General features: G+C 41.7%; 1 protein-coding gene across 1 annotated transcript in view; it reads left to right on the plus strand.

Annotated features, from left to right (window-relative positions):
- FAM193B (family with sequence similarity 193 member B) overlaps nucleotides 1–20,680 on the plus strand; it is a 128,861-nt gene that overhangs the window by 65,708 nt on the left and 42,473 nt on the right. Inside the window, 1 exon segment of the mRNA XM_073620498.1 lies at nucleotides 16,701–16,932. Coding sequence (XP_073476599.1) covers nucleotides 16,701–16,932 — 232 coding nt within the window.

Below are 20,680 nucleotides of genomic sequence, written 5' to 3' on the forward strand. Positions count from 1 at the left end.
CTGACTTTGACAGCTGGGGAGCCAGTGGTGCCGCTGCTGTGTCTCAGCCATTCAGGATGAATGTCTCGGGTGGCTTAGACATTCCTGAACATCGCTGTAGAGAGATGGGGGCTCAGGTAAGTAATTAGGGGGGTGCTGGGTTGGCTGCTATACACAAGGTTTTTTTATATCTTAATGCATAGGATGCATTGAAATAAAAAAACCTTCTGCCTTTACAACTCCTTCAACGTCAGAATGTCTACACTAGTCAGTTAAGGCCTGAACACACGATACGAAAATCGGATGGAAAAATTTGTGCAACGAGCTGTCTGACGATTTTCAGATCGTTAGTAGGGTGCTTTTGACAGACGATTTCACTTTTTCGTCAGACACATTACATCGCTTCTGAAGTTGTATTCTGTCCTACGAAAATGTTTGTATTGTTAGTAACCTCTTCACTTTCGACATGAGACTAGCATGCAACAAAAATCGGACGTTCCGTCGTCCAAAAATCTAAGCGTGTGTACGAGGCTTAAGTCTCCCCACGTGGGTCGCTTGGTAATCTTTCTGTGTATCAGGTACTGCAATACCGCTGTGACGCTTAGGTAGAGTTGGGAGGCGTTGTCATAGTCTTGTTCTCCTATGAGCCCATATAAAGTCATTAAACAGGGCATTTGTTCACCTGAAAAAGGCCAAAGGGATGTGAATTGGCAGTGCTTGGTACAAGTAATTGCTGTAAGTTAGGTAGCATTCACATTTAATTACATCGCCCAAACCAGCAGAAAAGACCTTGATTCCATTTGTGGAATAAGAGCAATATGTTTACAGAGCAGGAGTGGGAAGTTCAACGCCTAGGTCTGATTTAATTATGGGGCAATGTATGTAACCAAGTATTTCAAGGCTGTCGGGGTCCATTTAAATTTAAAATTGGATTTTAGGATGTTGATTTGGGATGCAAGCATGGCAACACCCATCAATTCTGATCTGGCAAATTTATTGGAAATGTAAGGGAACCATAAGCGTCAAGCTCGCAAAGAAGATTTGGTATAGATATAGGCGAGTTAATAAGCGAGAAGAGCATACCATTAAGGAGAAACTTTATGTGGAGTATTTCCAACCGGGAGGCCAGAGATATCAGGATTGAGTCTAATTTTGCAGAGGAACGGTTCTAGGTAGAGGGAAAAAAGGAGTGGTGATAGGAGACACATCTACCTAGTAACCTTGGTGATGGGAGGGGTTCAGAGAGAAGTTCATTCCACACTTTACTCTGCTTTAACAGCTCAAGTTAGACATTGGTGATCCATTTGACCATCCTGTTACTTAGACCCATGTGACGCAGCGCTGCAAACATAAATGGCCACCTAACGTGATCAAACGCCTTCTTGGTGTCAGTGCCCAGAAACACGTAGAGTGTGTTCGAGAGGTTAGCCATGTGGATTAGATTTAGGACTTTTGGGGCCCTTTCACACTAAGGATTTTTATCAAGCCCTTTTGCGTTTAAAAAAGCACCTGAAAAGCTCAACAAAAAATGCTTCCTTTTAAAATAAATGAATGTGTTTACATTGGGGTGGTGCGCTTCTGTTGAGGTGAAAAAAATCCTGCTTACAGTATCTTTGGAGCATGCTTGGGGAGCTAAAAAAAAGTGCACCAAAAACGCACCTTCCCATTAAAAGCAATGGAAACTGCGGTAAAACCGTGAAATAAACATGCTATGCATTTTTGCACCGGATCAGTGTGAAAGTGCCCTTATAGTTTTGTCTCGGGCCTCTCGTGTTGGAATAAAGCCAAGTTGGTCGAGGTAAATCAGTTGAGCTAGGTGTGGTTGCATACGGATGGCAAGGTTTTTAGTAAATAGCTTTAGGTCTACATTTAGCAACAATCTAGGGTGATAACTGCCGCAGGAGGAAGGGTCTTTTCCCTCTTTAGGAATAACCAAGATGTGAGCTTTTAAGGCATCAAGGGGAAGTGAGGTCCCACAACCTAGGGTGTTAAACATTTTTACCATTTGTGGGCCCAGGTGTGGCAAGAAGAGCTGGTAGTATTGAAGCTTGAAGCCATCTGGGCCTGGTACTTTCTCTGGCTTAGATGATAATTATTAGAGTTGTTCATTGTGGAAGGCATGAGGAGGCAGTGTAGGCCTCAATAAGTGCTTGAGGTGTCGATCCAGAGGGCAGGTTGTACAAAGCCTGATGAAACTTGCCGAAAGTGGATGCGATTTGGGTATGGAGGTGCACCACTTTTTTTTTTCCCCCACAATAGACTACAGTAGTAGTATATTACATTTTTTGCTGGGAAAGTGCAGCCATTGTTTTACACGCCGTAGAGTTAGATCAGAGGGTCTTAGAAGTCTGGACTGTGTTCCGCAGTCTTGAAAACTTTGTTTAAACCAGGATCTTGTCAGGAAGTCCTTGCTTTGCACTCTGCAGAAAGAACTTTGAAATGCACAGCATGAAACTAGAGGAACTACTTTGTAAAGCTGTTTCATCTCTGGGGGTTCACTCCAGTGCTGCATATTGCTGTCCTCATTGACAGCAGTGCATCCATTGTTCTATATCCAGCTCAGTGACCCTTTTACAGCGGGATAGCTATAAAATATTGCAGATTTTTCATGAAAATATTGCTATGCTTATAGTAGTAGTGATTTCCTGTTTGATATGCATTAAAGCGGTAGTAAACCCCGCTTGGTTATTTTTACCTGCAGGTGAGCTTATAATAGGGCTTACCTGTAGGTAAAATAAATATCTCCTAAACGTGCACTGTCTAGGAGATATTTACCCTGGATGCAGCCAGTTACGTCACCGACGCATGCGTTCTGAAGGTCCAGCATACCTTGCCGGACCTTCAGGGCTGCGTGCCAGAACTGCGTGCCAGAACTGCGGGGGATGTCATCTCTGCTCCGGCCAATCGCATAGCCGAAGTGCGTGAACCCGGAAGTAAGACCGGGAGGATGTCGGCCCTCTCAAAGGTGACAGCCCAGCTTTGTTCCAAGGTGAGTATTTCATAATGTGCTGGTATGCGATGCATACCAGCACGTTATGCCATTGCTTTGCAGGGGTGTGTGTTTTTTTTTTTTTTTTTTTTTGCAACCGCTTTAACACATGCTACTTTATGCTGTTTTACATGCAACAAGAATGCTCATTCATATTTATGTTCATGCATACAGTGGGTATAGAAAAGATTCCCTCCTCCTTTTAAAATAATCACATTTTGTTGCTTTGCAGCCTGAAATGAAGACACACAGTTTTTGTTTTATCCAGCTGTCTTTATTTAGTGCAACCTTTGACTTCCAAGTGAAAGATATAACACCAACCTGCAGGAAAAAAAAATCAAAATAGAATCTGAGTTGGAAAAAGCATCCTAAAAAAAATGACTTGTAAACTCAATCGGGTGTAGCTAATCACCTTCTCAATGGCACACAAAGTCATTTGACTTTCAAATGTGATCAGCTGTGGTCATTTTCATTAGCCCAACATGAAAAGAGATTTCCTGGAGTACTTCAGTCCCTTGTAGTGCAACTGAAGAAAACAACTGTGGTTGGGAAGGCACTGTCAAAGGATCTCCGGGACAAAGTTGTGGACAGGCACAAGTCAGAAGATGGATATAAAAAAAATTCAAAGGCTTTATCAATGCTGATGTCCTATTACTAAGAAATGAAAGGTACAATTTGGTACAACGCAATATTTGGTACAACACAAACCCTCCCTGGATCAGGACGTCGCTCCAAACTGGATGAAAGAGCCAATAGGAAACTGGTCAGAGAGGCTACCATGAGGCCTACAGCAACTCTAAAACAGTTGCAGGAATTTATGACAAAGAGTGGTCATTGTGCGCATGTGATAAGAATATCACAATTTCTCCACAAATGTGGCTTGTATGGGGAGGGTTGCAAAAAAAAAAAAGCTGCTCCTCCAAAGGCCACATGCAGTCACAGCTGAGCTTTGCCAAAACACACCTTGAAGATTCTGAGGCCACATGGAAAAAGGTTTTATGGTCAGATGAGTCTAAAATTGAATTATTTGGCCTCCAAACAATATGTGTGGCAGAAATCCAATACAGGTCACCATCCAAATAACACCATTCCTACAGTAAAGCATGAAGGTGGTAATATCCTGTTATGGGGGTGTTTCTCTGCAGCAGGGACTGGAGCACTTGTCAGAATAGAAGGAAAAATGGATGGGGCAAAATACTGTCAAATTCTTAAGGAAAATCTACTGCCCCTCTGTCAAGCAATTGTCAATGGGAAAAGGCTTTACTTACCAACATGACAATGACCCAAAGCACACAGTGGTTGAAAGAGAAAAGGGTGACTGTCCTTGCATGGCCTAATCAGAGCCTAGACTTAAATCACATACTAGCACATTATGTTAAACTTGCCTGCAAAGGAAGCCCTCGTTGTCCCCGTTGGAGGCCGCATCCATCTTCGCCCGTCTTCCTTCCGGATCCTCGGACTCCGGCTGTGTGAATAGCCTAAGCCGCGTGACATCACTCCCACGCATGTGCGCAAGAGCCACCGGTCACGGCACAGGCCTCTGAAGAAACGGCACGGGTGGCTGTTCTTTCAGAGCGCATCCGCTGATGACGCAATCAGCTGCATATACAGTAAATATCTCTTAAACGGCGCACGTTTAGGAGATATTTACAGTGCCTATAGGTAAGCCTTATTAATGGCTTACCTATAGGTACAAACAATACATGGAAGTGTACATCCTCTTTAAAGTGTTACTAAACCCAGGACCCTGCATACACTATATTTGGTCTCCCACAGTACACAGACCATGGAAATTTTAGTATTTTAGTAAATATAAACAGTTTAATACCTTTTTTCATGAACAGTTAGAGCAGTCTTGTGACTTGTATCAGTGTCTGGTTAAACCTTGTAGGAGGAGTTTTTCTTTTCCCTTGATCCTCTGGACAGTGCTGATTGGCCTTGTGCTGATCACATGTACTCTCCCAAGAAAAAAAAAACTCTCTAGCAATACACACCAAACTGAGCATGTGCAGCCTGTCCCCTAAATGCTTTGTTCTATCAAGAGATGGTTTGGAGTTAAAGAAGAGGAGGATCAGAGAGACAGGATCGCACAGCCTTTATACACAATACCAGGGATTAACCCCTTAGGTTCAACAGTGAGTATAACAATCATGTTTTACTGCATTTACACACTGATTTTACTCTTGTGGATTTAGTAACACTTTAACCCCCATTAAAAATCTGTGGCGATCCTTTTTTCAACTGTTTTTTTATTTTTTTCTGACATGGTGTAATATCTTTCACTTGGATGTTATAAGTTGCACTGAGTAAATACAGCTGGATAAAACGAAATCATGTTAAAGGGCTGTGATTCTTTTCTATACCCACTGTACATTTGTTCATTTTAATTGCACAATTAGGTCGGTTTCACACTGCTGCGCTGCTGTTTGGCCACAGTGCAGGTGTACCCTCAGTTTTCGGTCTGTTAACCCACGGTTTCCCTTAGACTTTCCATTAGGTTGCACGTTTTTGGTGCATTTTTTGAAAGTGCACCAAAAGTCCTGCATGCTGCATCTTTGGTGCACTTCCAGAAAACACACCAAAAACGCACAACCTAATGGGTATGTGTCATATCTTCAACGTGTCTGCTGAACTGCAGAACATAGATGTATGCTAGCAATTTAGGAGTAAACAGAATTTATGCTCTAAATACATGTGCTTTGACTATAATAAAATAAGCTGAATTCCAGGTATGACTTGTTTTGCAGAGTTACAAGTCACAAACAGCAACTCTTTTATAAGCCATAAAAATATATATATCTATATATAATATATATAAAAAAAAATCACATACAAGAAGGTCACATCTGGTCAGAAGTTGCTTTATAATAATATAATTGCTAATGTTATTAGAATTGATTTGAAATTGAAAGTAATTTGTTTAACTCACCCCTCATACTTGTAGCTGACATCAATAAAGGCATCCCTATGTCACAAAGAGGTGATAGAAGAAGAAAAACACTTCCAAACCTGGAAGTGTCGGAAATGTCTAATCCTTCTGCCAGGCGCCAGCAGAGACCCTTCCGCTGCGGCGCACTGATCACAGGCGCCATGACAACGCTCGAGCAGCAGTCCAAACATCAGCCATGGTGCACGGCATGCAATACAACGCCAGAGAGGTTCCATCTTCCTGAGTGGCACCAGAAGCGACAATGACGTCACGCCTGCGGCGGAAGCTGCACAGCAGTGTCCCCATAGGGATGAAATCTAGAATGTTAATGGATCTGTGCATATGCCAAAAAGATGAGTGAAGATGAAAAAATTCAAAATGTGTATATGAAGAGAAATATATAGAAACAAAGAAAAATTATTATTGGAAAAATAGATAAAAAATAAATAAAAATGCTAAAAAAAAAAATTAATGAAAAAATTAAATAATAAAAAAAAATCTCTCAAAGCGCTGGGCTGACGGTGCCTTGAGTGCCAACCCCCAACACATACCTATTGGACAGAAGTATACTGGATACCTAATGATAAAAGACAGTGATAATATGAATACTAATAAAAATAAATATAAAAAGCAACCTACTTGGATGAAAAAGGAAACATGAGAAATAATAATGATAAATGTGAATAAAAATGGACGCAGTAAATGAATGATAACAACTTGTATAAATCTAAATCAATTAGTAAATAAAAAAAAATGAATCAATTGAAGAAATAAAAGGGGGAACTGGGGGTAGGCTCCTGGTCTGAAGCCCCAACACACGGAAAGGACTTGATAAAGAAAATGGGATCACATAGGGTCTGAACATCTAGCCCTACATTTAAACCCCTTGGTGAGCTCACAACCAATGGATCCCAAAGTTTTCTCTCCTACAGAGTCTTCAAAACCGCCGCCCAGATCTGAATCCTCACCCATAACCTCCAAATCAAGCAACCTCAAACCAGAGGGGGTTTTGATCGTGTTTATCCAGAAAATGTAAGGGTAGTGAGTGTTTGTCAAAGCCTTTGAGGATGTTCCTTTTGTGTTCCCCAAACCATGTACGTAGGGTCTGTCTTGTACGACCCACGTCAAGAAGGCCACAAAGGGCACAGCAGGCAATAAACAACAAATTGTGATCCACAGTTGATGAATTGCCGAATGGCATGGATTTAACCGTCACTGCCTGTAACCTCTTTTCTTTCTGTGCCACGTGTACTGACATGCTCCACAGTTAGGGACCCCCACACCTGAAACTGCCCTTTTGATCAAATAAACTGCTCCAACACTGGCTGCAGTTTTGAGTGTGCAAACTCTACTTGGGGCAGTGTAGCCCCTCAAGTTCCTAGGTCTACAAAAGATGACATTGGGGAGTTCTGGGATGACTTTGGTCAGGCAAGGATCCCGATGGAGAATACCCCAGTATTTTTCTATGATCGCTTGATTGGAAATGCCTTATTGGTATAACGAGATTTTAAAGTCATGTCATGTCTGAGTGGTTAAAAGAACAACTCTTCCTGGCCAAGACATCCCCACAGTTTTTGGTAAACATTACTTCATGTTGGTGACTTTCCGTAACGACAACCTCAGGGTACTTGAGCCTGTATTTTGTATTCGCATCATCAATAGTGGCCTGGTCATAACCTTTCACCAGAAATTTCTCTCTCAGTACACCGCTGTGTTTGTCATAATCTATTGGACAGGAGCAGGTCCTTTTTGAAGCCGACAGAACTGACCAAAAGGTACATTCTTGATCCATCTGGGATAGCGATGGCTACGAGCATGGAAATAGGAACTTCCTGCTGATGGCTTGAAATGTGTTTGAGAAGAGATCCGATATTCATCATCCACCATCAATTCAAGGTCTAGGAATACCAGCTTCTGACTGTCCAACACATGAGTAAGCTCCATCCCAAAGGGATTGTTCTGACAATACGCCAGAAAGTCTTCCAACTGGTTGTCATCACCATCCCAGATGATCAGAGTATCATCGATGTAAGGGGCATAGAGAACCAGGTTCACCCCGAAGGGATTGTTGGACCATATGTGGAACTGCTCCCAATATCCCGTAAATAAGTTGGCATAACTCGGGACGAACTTAGCCTCCATGGCTGTGCCCTTGGTTTGTCTATAGTATACAGCCTGGAACGCACAGTAGTTGTGTGCGAGGGTATACCCAATAGAGCGCACAATAAATGAGGTCTTCCTGGGATGCAGGTGGTTTTCACGTGCCAGAAAATATTGGACAGCTTGTAGTCCAAATTGGTGCTGGATGAACATGAACAAAGAAGCCACATCCAGTGACAGCCACCGGTACCCTGTCTGCCATGAATATTGGGCCAGAATCTCTAGCATGCGCCCCGACTCACGGGCATATTATAGGAGCTGGACCACCAATTCCTGAAGTAAGTAGTCAATGTAGCTTCTCATTGGACTAGTGATGCTGCTTTATGCAAGATATAATTGGCCGACCTGGAGTGTTCGTATCATCCTTATGGATTTTAGGGATATGATTCATAAATGGTGTAAGTGGATATGGGCGGAACAGAAATTGCCATTTGGAGCTCGCGATAACCCCCATCCATGAAAGGTTTGTCTAATAATGATTTGAGAGCTTCTTTGTACAGGCCAACTGGATCACCTTCCAACTTTTCATAAGTACTAGTATCTCCAAGGAGACTGCTTCAGCTAGATAATCAAGTCTGTTCTAAATGACAAGACTCCCCCCCCCCCCCCCCCCCCCCTTATCTGCCTGTCACCCCTGACCACTGTGTTATTATTTTTTATGAAGTTCAAAATTCTTTTCTCTCCTGGGGACATGAAAGTTGAATGGTCCTTTGTAGCCCCACTGCAGAGTTGTACCATTTCAGAATAAACTACATCATAAAATGTAGGGATTAACTTGCCTTTGGCCCAGTGGGGATGGAATACTGACTTAGGCTTAAAGTGGGTGTGGACCATGGGAGCCAGACTGGCAAAGCTGGAAGGGAATTCAGTCGCAGGCATGTCAGTGCACTGGGCGCCCTCAGACCATAACTCTTCAAGTGTTTGTAATGCCTCATAATCTTGATCCATATTGGGAGGCTCTGGGAGAGCTGAAGAATTATTAGTGTTTCCAGAATCCTTTTTAATAGAAAAATAGTGTTTAAGGGTGAGGTTAAGTGTAAATCTATTAGGATCAATAAAATCAAATAAATCCGGGGGATTGGGTGGGGCAAAATTGAGACCTTTACGTAATGGCATCAGTTTTGCTTCGCTAAACGTTACTGAGGATAAATTATACATTTTAATAGTGAAAAGTTGGAAGGTGATCCGGTTGGCCTGTACAAGGAAGCCCTCAAATCATTATTAGATGAACCTTTCAGGGAATAGGTTATCTTGAAGTCCGAATGGCAATTTCTGTTCTGCCCATATCCACTTATACCATTTATGTATCATATCTCTAAAATCTATAAGGATGATACTAACCCCCCAGGTTGGCCAATTATATTTGGGATAAGACAGCCTCACTAGTCGCTAGTCCAATGGGAAGCTACATTGACCATTTCCTTCAGGAATTGGTGGTCCAGCTCCTATCATATGTCCGTGAGTTGGGGGCACAAGCTAGAGATTATGGCCCAATGTTCAGGACAGACAGGGTACTGGTTGCTGTCACTGGATGTGGCTTCTTTGTACACGTTCATCCAGCACCAATTTGGACTACAAGCTGTCCAATATTTTCTGGCATGTGAAAACCACCTGCATCCCAGGCAGGCCTCATTTATTGTGCACTCTATTGGCTCAATTACTTTGTGTTCCAGGATGTATACTATAGACAAACCAAGGGCACAGCCATGGGGGCCAGGTTTGCCCCGAGTTATGCCAACTTATTTATGGGATATTGGGGGCAGTTCCACATCTGGTCCAACAATCCTTTTGGGGTGAAACTGGTTCTCCTATGCCCGCTAAATCAATGATATTCTGATCATCTGGGATGGTGATGGGAACCAGTTGGAAGCCTTTCTGGCGTATTACCAGAACATTCCCTTTGGGATTGAATTTACTCATGTGTTGGATAGTCAGAAGCTGGTATTTCTAGACCTTAAATTGATGGTGGATGATATATCGGATCTTTTCTCAAACCCATTTCAAGCCATCAGCAGGAAATTCCTATCTCCATACTCGTAGCCATCGCCATCCCAGATGGATCAAGAATATACCTCTTGGTCAGTTCTGTTGGCTTCAAAGGACCTGCTCCCGTCTAATAGATTATGACAAACAGAGAGGTGTACTGAGAAATTTCTGGAGAAGGGCTATGACCAGGCCACTATTGATGATGATGCGAATACAAAATATAGGCTCAAGTACCCCTTTTAACCACTCAGACATCACTTTCAACTCTCGTTATACCAATAAGGCATTCCCAATCAAGCGGATCATACTGGGGTATTCTCCATCGGGATTCTTGCCTAACCAATGTCAGGAAGTTACAGGCAGTGACGGTCAAATCCATGCCATTCGGCAATTCATCAACTGTGGATCCCAATTTGTAGTTTATTGCCTGCTGTGCCCTTTGTTGCCTTCTTTACGTGGGTCGTACTATACAGACCCTACGTACACGGTTTGGGGAGCACAAAAGGAACTTCCTCAAAGACTTTGACAAACACTCATTACCCATAAATTTTCTGGATAAACACAATCACAACCCCTCAGGTTTGAGGTTGCTTGGTTTGGAGGTTATGGGTGACTAGATACTGGGCGGTGGTTTCGGAGACTCTGTAGGAGAGAAACCTTTGGGATCCATCCATTGGGAGCTTTGTCACCAAGGGGTTTAAATGTAGGGCTAGATGTTCAGACCCTAATGTAATCCCATTTTCTTTATCAAGTCCTTTGCCATGTGTGGGGGCTTCAGACCAGGAGCCTACCCCCAGTTTCCCCTTTTTTTAGTTCCTTTTTTTTATTTAATCAATTAAATCATTTTTATTTTCTAATTGATTTATTTTTCATTTTTTATTTATATTTATACAAGTTAAGGATGCACCAAAATTTCGCCTGCCGAAAATTAACTGCCGGGGGGGACATTGTGGGGGTGTATTTCCTGGCTTGCCTCAGTCCTCCCACCTTCTCCCCTCTCTCCTCCCTCCCACAGAGCGGCGATCTCCATGTGTCAAGGAGCTGAATTGCATGGGCCGCAGTAACAATGTCCCGCCTCCTGTGACAGACGGCATACTGATCCAATAGTGGGACATTGAACCAGCGTGAAGTGATCACAGGAGGCGGGACATTGTTACTGCGGCCTGAGCAATTAAATTCACAGCTCCGTGACACACGGAGATCGCCGCTCTGTTCCGGGCACTGTTGGGCTGCATGACGGCCTCGGGCAGGCTGCATCTGACGGCCTCGGGCAGGCTGTATCTGACGGGTACGGGCAGGCTGCGTATGACGGGCACTGGCAAGCTGCATGAGACGGGCACAGCCAGGCTGCATCTGACGGCCACTGGTGAGGCTGCATTGATCTCTTGTATCATGTCCCCAGTCTCTGACCGTCTCCTGTAGCATGTCTACAGTCTCTGAACGTCTCCTGTAGCATGTCTGCAGTCTCTGACCGTCTCCTGTATCAGATGGTTAGAGACTGGGGACATGATACATGAGATGGTTAGAGACGGCAGACTGCATTTTTCTTGAGCTTTTCTTGCGCTAAAGGTGCCAATGATGGCCAAAAATAAATTCATAATAATTTAAATTGATGATATTAATTAAAAGTCAAATATAAATATTTTTTTAAATCTGTCATTTTCGATATCTGTTTTGGTTTTCGACCTAGTACATCCTTCATTTTCAGTTTTCCATTTGGTGCACCCCTACAAGTTATCATTCATTTACGATGTCCATTTTTATTCACATTTATCATTATTATTTCTCATATTTATATTTTCATCCAAGTAGGTTGCTTTTTATATTTATTTTCATTATTTGTATTATCAATGTCTTTTTTATCATTCCATAGCCAGTATACTTATAGGTCAATAGGTGTACGTTGGGGGTCAACTGCCTAGCACTTTTGAGAGATTTTTTTTATTATTCAATACATTTTTTCATTAATTTTATTATTATTACTTTATTTTTTTACATTTTTATTTATATTTTTATGTATTTTTCAATCATTTTTCTATAATTTTTCTTTGTTTCAATATATTTCTCTTCATATACACATATTTTGAATTTTTTCATCTTCACTTTTATCTTTTTGGCATATGCTCAGATCCATTTACATTCTTGATTTCATCCCTATGGGGACACTGCTATGCAGCTTCCGCCGCAGAATTGACGTCATTGTTGCTTCCGGCGCCACTCAGGAAGATGGAACCTCTCTGGCGTTGTATTGCACGCCATGCACCATGGCTGATGTTTGGCCCGCTGCTCGAGTGTTGTCTTTGCGCCTGTGATCAGCACGCCGCAGCGGGAGGGTCATTGCTGGCGTATGGTGCTGGCGTATGGTCATGGCGTATAGTCATTTCCTCCACTTTCGGGTTTGAATGTGTTTTTCTTCTCCTATAACCCCTTTGTGACACAAGGATGCCTTTAGGGGCTATCTTTATTGACGTGAGCTGCACAAATGAGGTGAGTTAGTAACTAATTACTTTCAATTTCGAATCAATTGTAATATTAACATTAGCAATTTTATTATTGTAAAGCAACTTTCTGACCAGATGTGACCTTCCTGTATGTGATTTTTTTTTAATAGATAATATATATATATATATATATATATATATATATATATATATATATACACAGTTGTACTCGTAAGTTTACATACCCTGGCAGAATTTATGATTTCTCACTCATGGTTAGTGTTTGGCTGAAGCCATTTATTATCAGTCAACTGTGTTTACGCCTTTTAAATCATAATCGCAACAGAAACTACCCAAATTATGCTGATCAAAAGTTTACATACCCTGATTTTGGCATGATAACATGCACACAAGTTGACACACAGGGGTTTGAATGGCTATTAAAGGTAACTATCCTCACCAGTGATCTGTTTGCTTGTAATTAGTGTGTGTGTTTAAAAGGTCAATAAGTTTCTGGACTCCTGACAGACCCTTGAATCTTTCATCTAGTGATGCACTGACGTTTCTGGATTCTGAGTCATGGGGAAAGCAAAACAATTGTCAAAGGATCTGCGGGAAAAGGTAGTTGAACTGTATAAAACAGGAAAGGGATATAAAAATCTATCTAAGGACTTGAGACTGCCAATCAGTAGTGTTCAAACTCGAATCAAGAAGTGGAAAAAGAGGGGTTCTGTTGAAACCAAACAACGGTCAGGTAGACCACCTAAAAATTTCAGCCACAACTGCCAGAAAAATTGTTCGGGATGCAAAGAAAAACCCACAAATAACTTCAGGTGAAATACAGAACCCTCTGAAAACATGTGGTGTTGCTGTTTCAAGATGCACATTAAGGAGGCACTTGAAGAAAGATGGGCTGCATGGTCGAGTCGCCAGAAGAAAGCCATTACTATGCAAAATGCCACAAAGTATCCCGCTTACAATACACCAAACAGCACAGAGAAGCCACAAACCTTCTGGCACAAAGTAATTTGGAGTGATGAGACCAAAATTTAGCTTTTTGGCCACAGCCATAAACTCTTCATTTGGAGAGGAGTCAACAAGGCCTAATTCCTACTGTGAAACACGGAGGTGTTGATCGGGGTCATTTGGGTAGTCTCTGTTGTGATTATGATTTAAAAACAGTTGATTGATAATAAATGACTTCAGTCAAACACTAACCATGAGTGAAAGAAGTTTTTATGTTATCATTCATATTCTCTGAAAAATGACCAAGGAATCATAAATTCTGCCAGGGTATGTAAACTTATGAGCACAACTGTATCTATTTATTTTTTAATAATGAAAAGATTTAAATTAATCCCCCCCTCTTTCTCCCTGTATCTTCCGGGGTTGGGGCTCTCTTCAAATTATTTTGTTTAAAATTGCTTGTCTGTGGTGGTCCTGAGTAGCCTAGCTCTGAGGAAGGGGGTGCGCCCCAGAAACGCATCAGCTTATACCCCATGATGGTATATAGCACATGATTCTACACTGTGATTTTATGGCTTATAATAGTTGCTGTTTGTGAGTAACCCACCTTTTATGAATTCTATCATTTATTAAATGTCATTGGTAAAGCACTAGATGTGCACGCCTTCCATTTTTGTCTTTTTTAGATGCCTTCCCTTCTTTGCATTTGTGGAGGGGGGGTGTGCCTTTCCTCAAATCAGCTGTCACACAGTGTATGCCAATAATCCTTACCCAGTGCTGAACAGGAAGAAAAAGTCTTTAATACGATGTGCACTTTCTAAAGAATATAGTAAGCTGAAGACAGGAGATATACATGTAAAACTTATGTAGGGAGATTTGCTTCATCTCTGTGTATCATCTGAGGCTGTTCACTTCACTAGGTGTATGTGAGGGTTTACATCCACTTTTATGTTCCGCTGAATAAAAAAAGCCAATAAAACTGCTTGATTAGCTGCAGTGGAAGGCAATAGATTAACCACTTCCCGACCGGCACATGCCGATTGTATGTCGGCAGAATGGCATGGCTGGGCAAATGGGCGCACCTGTAAGTCCGCTATAATGTCGCAGTCACAATAAAAATCGCTGATCGCCGCCATAACTAGTAAAAAAAAAAAAAAATTATTAATAAAAATGCCATAAAACTATCCCCTATTTTGTAAACCCTATAACTTTTGCGCAAACCAATCAATCGCTTATTGCGATATTTTTTGAAAAAAAATAAAAATGTCGAAAAATACGTATCGGCCTAAACTGAGAAAAAAAAATGTTTTTTTTAATTATTGTTTGGGGATATTTTTTTTTATAGCAAAAAGTAAAAAATAATGCATTTTTTTTTTTTTTTTTTTTTTTTTTAATTTCGTTATTTTTTTGTTTATAGCGCAAAAAAAAAAAACCGCAGAGGTGATCAAATACCACCAAAAGAAAACTCTATTTGTGAGGAAAAAAAGGACTTCAATTTTGTTTGGGAGCCATATCGCACGACCTCGCAATTGTCAGTTAAAGCAACGCAGTGCCGAATCACAAAAAGTGCGCTGGTTAGGAAGGGGGTAAATTCTTCTGGGGCTGAAGTGGTTAATAGACTCCTAATGTCTTCATAATGAGCACCTGTCACCTGCCCAATTCTACCACATAAGGAAAGTTAAACAGGAAGGGGGCCAAACTTCCAAGGATCTCACCACAGCTAGGTCTCCTGGAAGTGGGCAGTGGTACCCGGCAAAAACAGGTACCCCCCCCGAAAGGCACCAGGGAGGGAGGAAGCAAATAAGCGGAGCTTTCATGTTTGAGTGGAACTCTGCTTCAAAGTGTTACTAAACCCAGGGCCCTGCATTCATTATATCTGGTCTACCACAGTATACAGAACATGGAAATGCAATCATTTCAGTAAATATAAACTGCTAAGTAACTTTTGTCATCAGCAGTATATAGCAATCTTGTGGCTTTTGTCTTTTCCTGTAAATAATGCTGCTGTAACTTGTAAACAGTGTGTTTTATTCCTCACATCTACTTCTGTACAGGCACCTCATAACCATTCTGTCTAGCATCTGTTAGATGCCAATGAATATATTTTTTTACTGTATAAATGTGTGAAGCCTATACCTCTAAATGCAGGGAGAAGAGACCAAACAAAGCCCCTAAATCCCTCTGTCTGCCAGTCATTTCTGCATAGTGATACGAGATTCAGAATAATTTAAAGCAGTGGTTCCCAACCTGGGGGGGTCGAATGATGATTTGCCGGGGGTCACCGAATCCCAGGCTGTTCCTGAAGCCCGCACCACTCTCCCAGCCTTTTTGCGGCCACCCGGCTGGGCTGTTCCTGGAGCCCGCGGCCGCCCACTCAGCCTCTTTGCAGCCGCCCCTTCAGTTCACTGCGTGGCTGGGGGGGCAGAAACTAGAGGTCAGCTGACTGGTGGGGAATGCAAAATGGGAGGGGCTGGAGGAGACCCTATCTCCTGATTTCGGTATAGGTGTCACTGCTACGAGACACCACAAAGTCGGAGACACAGTGAGTAACACTACCTGTGATTTATAGTTGCCATTAAAAGTCCCCACTACAGTTCTCAGATCAGCAGATGACCTTAAACAAGAACACCTAAGTTGGCTGATCAGAACTCCCCCCCAGCACTGCCACTCATCCCATCTCCCCGCCAGCACTCCCACTCATCCCCCCCCCCCCCCACCAAGAAGTAAGAGAAGGAATAAAAATAGAGAATACATAGAAGGGAGAGGTAAGAGGGGGAGGAACAAAGAAAAAGGGAGAGAAAGAATGAGAGAGAACAAGGAAGACGGCTAGAGAGAGGGATGGGGGAAAAAAAACAAGATATTAGGATAGAGAGAGATAAAAGGGAAGAAAAGAGAGTGGTACATCCTAAGATGTACCATAAGGGGTTTTAATACTGTACGAGTGGAAGGGACTCAGGGAGCACTACGAAAATAATTTTACTGTTGGGGGTCCCCACAACTTGGGAAATTTTATCAAGGGGTCACGTCACTAGAGAGGTTGAGAACCACTGATTTAAAGAGTGTGAATATTTACAACCTATATATAAACAGAATAGCAATACCCCTTTAGTTATGTTCAGTTGTATTTACCACTGTTTGTTAATTTTATAAGCTATTTTAATTTCCCAGGGAAAGGATGAAAAACCCTTAGTTCAGCTTCTCTTCTTCAACCACACAGCATGTAACATCCCACTTTATTCTCTTTTAACAGGTGTCTCTGTCACACACATCCTGCAAGTCCCAGTCCTGTGGTGGTGGTTCACACTCTTCATCTTCCTCCTCATCTTCCTCGACTTCTTCCTCTTCCTCCTCCTCTTCTTCATCCTCTTGCCATGGAAACTCTGGGGACTGGGACCCTAGCTCCTTCCTGTCTGCCCACAAGCTGTCCGGGCTCTGGAACTCTCAGCACTCCAATGGGAACATAGGAGGAGGAGAAGCAGCAGGTGGGTTTAGAAACCCTGTGTATAGGATATATAACAAATAAAGTGCAAATTATTATTTCATTCTGACTGTTTGAAACCCTTGTCTTGAAATGCCACACTTGTTGAGCGAAAACAATAGAATTATTTCCATGCCACGCACATATCTTCCATTGCATCACTTTATTCATACAATCCTGTTTTTGTTTCTGTACATACTGCATAGCTCCCTTAAAACTTCCAAAGAGGGTGAGAGAACCCAGCATATTAACATTCCCTTTGCTGTATAACACCTTGACCAGTGTATCATAAAAGGCTTGCTGCAGTAAATCTAAGAATAGTGCTAAAAATGCTTTGAATTTCACTTCCAACTATAGAATAGCTGCTTTCATCAGAGCCTTTTAACAAAGGTGTTTTGCCATTAACTGAGTTTCATTTGAAAATGATGATTCCATGTATAATTGTTGATTTAAAGTGGTTGTATAGTCAGAAGGTTTTTCATCTTAATGCATTCCATGCATTAAGATAAAAAACCTTCTATGTGCAGCAGTCCCTCTAACACTTACCTGAGCCCCATCTCTCTCCAGCGATGTCCACAAGTTCCTCAGCTGTCCGGGACTCTCCTCCTAATTGGCTGAGACACAGCAGCGGCACCATTGGCTTCCCTGGTGTTAATTAAACTCAGCCAATCAGGAGAGAGAGGGGGCGGGGCCAAACTGGGGTTTTGTGTCTGAATGGATACATGGAGCTGTGACTGCCCCCAGAGCTGTCTACTCTGGGGGCACTCGACAGGAGGGAGGTGCCAGGAGAGCCCGAGAAGAAGAGAATCTGGGCTGCTCTGTGCAGAACCATTACACAGAGCAGACAAGTATAACATGTTTGTTATTTTTTGAGAAAAAAAAAGAGACTTTACAAACACTTTAACGTGGATGTAAACCCTCACATATACCCAGTGAAGTGAACAGCCTCATAGGTAAAGACTTTCAGAATTTTTCATTGAAGAGTTCAGCACTCTGCTAATCTATTCATAGCAACCTCCCCAACACAAAACTCTGGCTCCTTTTATCTCAGTTGATGGAGAACTTATCAGAAGTTATCAGGAGCAGGAGACAACTAAGGGACCTATGGGACTTATTAAGGTACACCCAGGGAACACTTTTGCTATAGCATGGTCTAATGTGTGCAAGTTTTATTGCCACACATGGCTATACTTTGATTGTACAATCACTTAAGCATGGATGGAGGAATTTTCCCCTGCTTGCTGTTGTATTCAGACAATGGCAGCTCCCACGACTGCCTAAATACCCTAACAGTGACTACATCTGCTTGAATGCAATTGTTGTTTGAACATAAATTTCCCACCCGGCTTATTGATTTTTAAACTGAATTTTATTGAGCCAGGTGGTGCTACCAGGGCCACCTGCTGTTTAGCTTTCAGCCTATTCAACAGGAATTTGACAAAGTTTGAGCCATGTATGGCTAGTTTATGTCTGGAAAAAAAAAATTGTACATCTCTGCAATACTTACACATTTCCCCATGTTTTATCTCTTTTTTGAAGGTACGGCAAGTAAAAAATGTCTGATCCTGCCAGAAATCCAGCGTGTTCCCAACTTCCTCTTTGAGATGACAACCTAGTGTCTGTGTATCTATTGCAGAATGTACTACATATTTTTTATGGTATTTTATTTTGCCCAGACATACACGTTACTTAAAGCCCAACTTCAATTACAACTTATTTTATTTTATTTTTTGGTGGAATTGGGAAGGGCTAGAGCTTCTGTCAGTCTTTATTGCTGTGTGTATCTCTATCGAGGAGAAAATCCTCAATAGAGACACTGGACAGGATGTGATGGAAAGATTCTCCAACAGACACAGGTGAAACTGAAAGACATTTTATATGAGTTAGAATTGGGGTGGGGGTGGGGATTTTGGAAATGTTTGTATTACCTCCTGTGCTGTTCTGTCCAAGTGACACCCACAACCTCCATTTCTGGTACAGCTGTTACAGGGACAGGAAAAGTGAGGGCCCGAGAAGAAGAGACTTAAGACTCCCCAGTCCCCATTCACATTTGTGCGATTCCAAGTTGCAAGACTTTGGAGTGCAATTTTGATGCAACTTTGGATGGGTGCGACTTGGATGTGATGTTATTTACTGTCCCTCTGCAAAGTCGGACCCACTGTTGCATGTAAAACATTCAGGTACGACTTTCATGCAACTTATAACATTGAAGGCTATGGCTCTCAAGCAGTGTTAATTTAGTCGACTAAAACATTTTAGTCGACTAAATGAATACTGTTTTAGTCGACTAAAATACGACTAAAACTAAAACAATTGAGATGACTAAAACTAAAAGCCATTTTTAATCTAAAGACTATGACTAAAACTAAATTGCAATTACTATAATGTACTGGAGATTTTAGTCGACTAAATACAACTAAAACTAAAATGCCATTTTAGTCCTAAGACTAAAATTAACACTGCTCTCAAGTTGCCTGAAAGTCTGACCAAAGTAGTGCATGAACTACTTTGAAGTCACTGTGACTTTAAGTCACACATATATGAATGGTTATTATTGGAAAGCATGACGTCCAAAGTCTCATCATAACCAGTCACATTAGTTGGCTGTGCAACCACCTGGGTAAACATAGTAAAAGATTGCTGCATGATGAAAATATTACTGCAGTTGTGCAGCAAACTTAATTGTGTGAAGTGGGGTAAACCCCCATTCACATTTGTGCGACTTGTCATGCAACTTTAGACATCAAAGTCGTACCCCATGTTTATCAATGATAATCATTCATATGTGCGAACTAAAGGCACTGCGACTTCAAAGTAGTTCATGCACTACTTTGGTCTAACTTTCATCCAACTTGAGGGCCATAGACTTCAATGTTCACACTCAAAAGGTGCATGAAAGTCCTACCTGAATTTCTTACATGTATCAGTGGGTCTGACTTTGCAAAGGCACAAGAAGTCACATCCAAGACACATCCATCTAAAGTTGCGTCAAAGTTACACCAAACTTGCGCAACAATTGTGAATTGACCTGGAAATGCCTTCTGGAGATCCAGCCAGTTTGGAGGTTTTTTTTTTTTTCCCCTCATAGTAAAGAACCCGAGTGGCGTTGCCTTTCACATGGGTATGAAATTTAAAATCTTTACTACCACTGACGCGCTTTTTTTTTTTTTACATCTATCTTTGTAATGAATGGTGGAAAAGTATTCGTACCCATTGACATTTTCCACATTTTGCCATGTTACAGCCAAAAATGTAAATGCATTTTATTGTTTTTTTTTATGTGGTAGACCAACACAAAGTGGCACATAATTGTGAATTAGAAAGAAAATGATAAATGGTTTTCAAATTTTTTTTACAAACAAATATGTGAAAAGTTGCAAGTAATAAGCCTTTGTTGAAAGAAAGCCATAACAAGTCCTGTTTGCAGTTTTCGAGAAGCCATGTGGGGGACACCGCAAACATGTGGAAGAAGGTGCTCTGGTCAGATGAGACCAAAATTGAACGTTTTGGCCTAAAAGCAAAACACTATATGTGTCGGAAAATTAACACTGCACATCACCCTGAACACACCATCCCCATTGTGAAACATGGTGGTGGCAGCATCATGTTGTGGGGATGCTTTTCTTCAGCAGTGACAGGGAAGCTGGTCAGAGTTCATGGGAAGGTGGATGGAGCCAAATACCCAAATACTGAACAATCTTAGAAGGAAACCTGTTAGAGTCTGCAAAAGACTTGAGACGGGGGCGGAGGTT

Source organism: Aquarana catesbeiana, linkage group LG03 (genome assembly GCF_042186555.1).
Source record: "Aquarana catesbeiana isolate 2022-GZ linkage group LG03, ASM4218655v1, whole genome shotgun sequence".
NCBI lineage: Eukaryota > Metazoa > Chordata > Amphibia > Anura > Ranidae > Aquarana > Aquarana catesbeiana.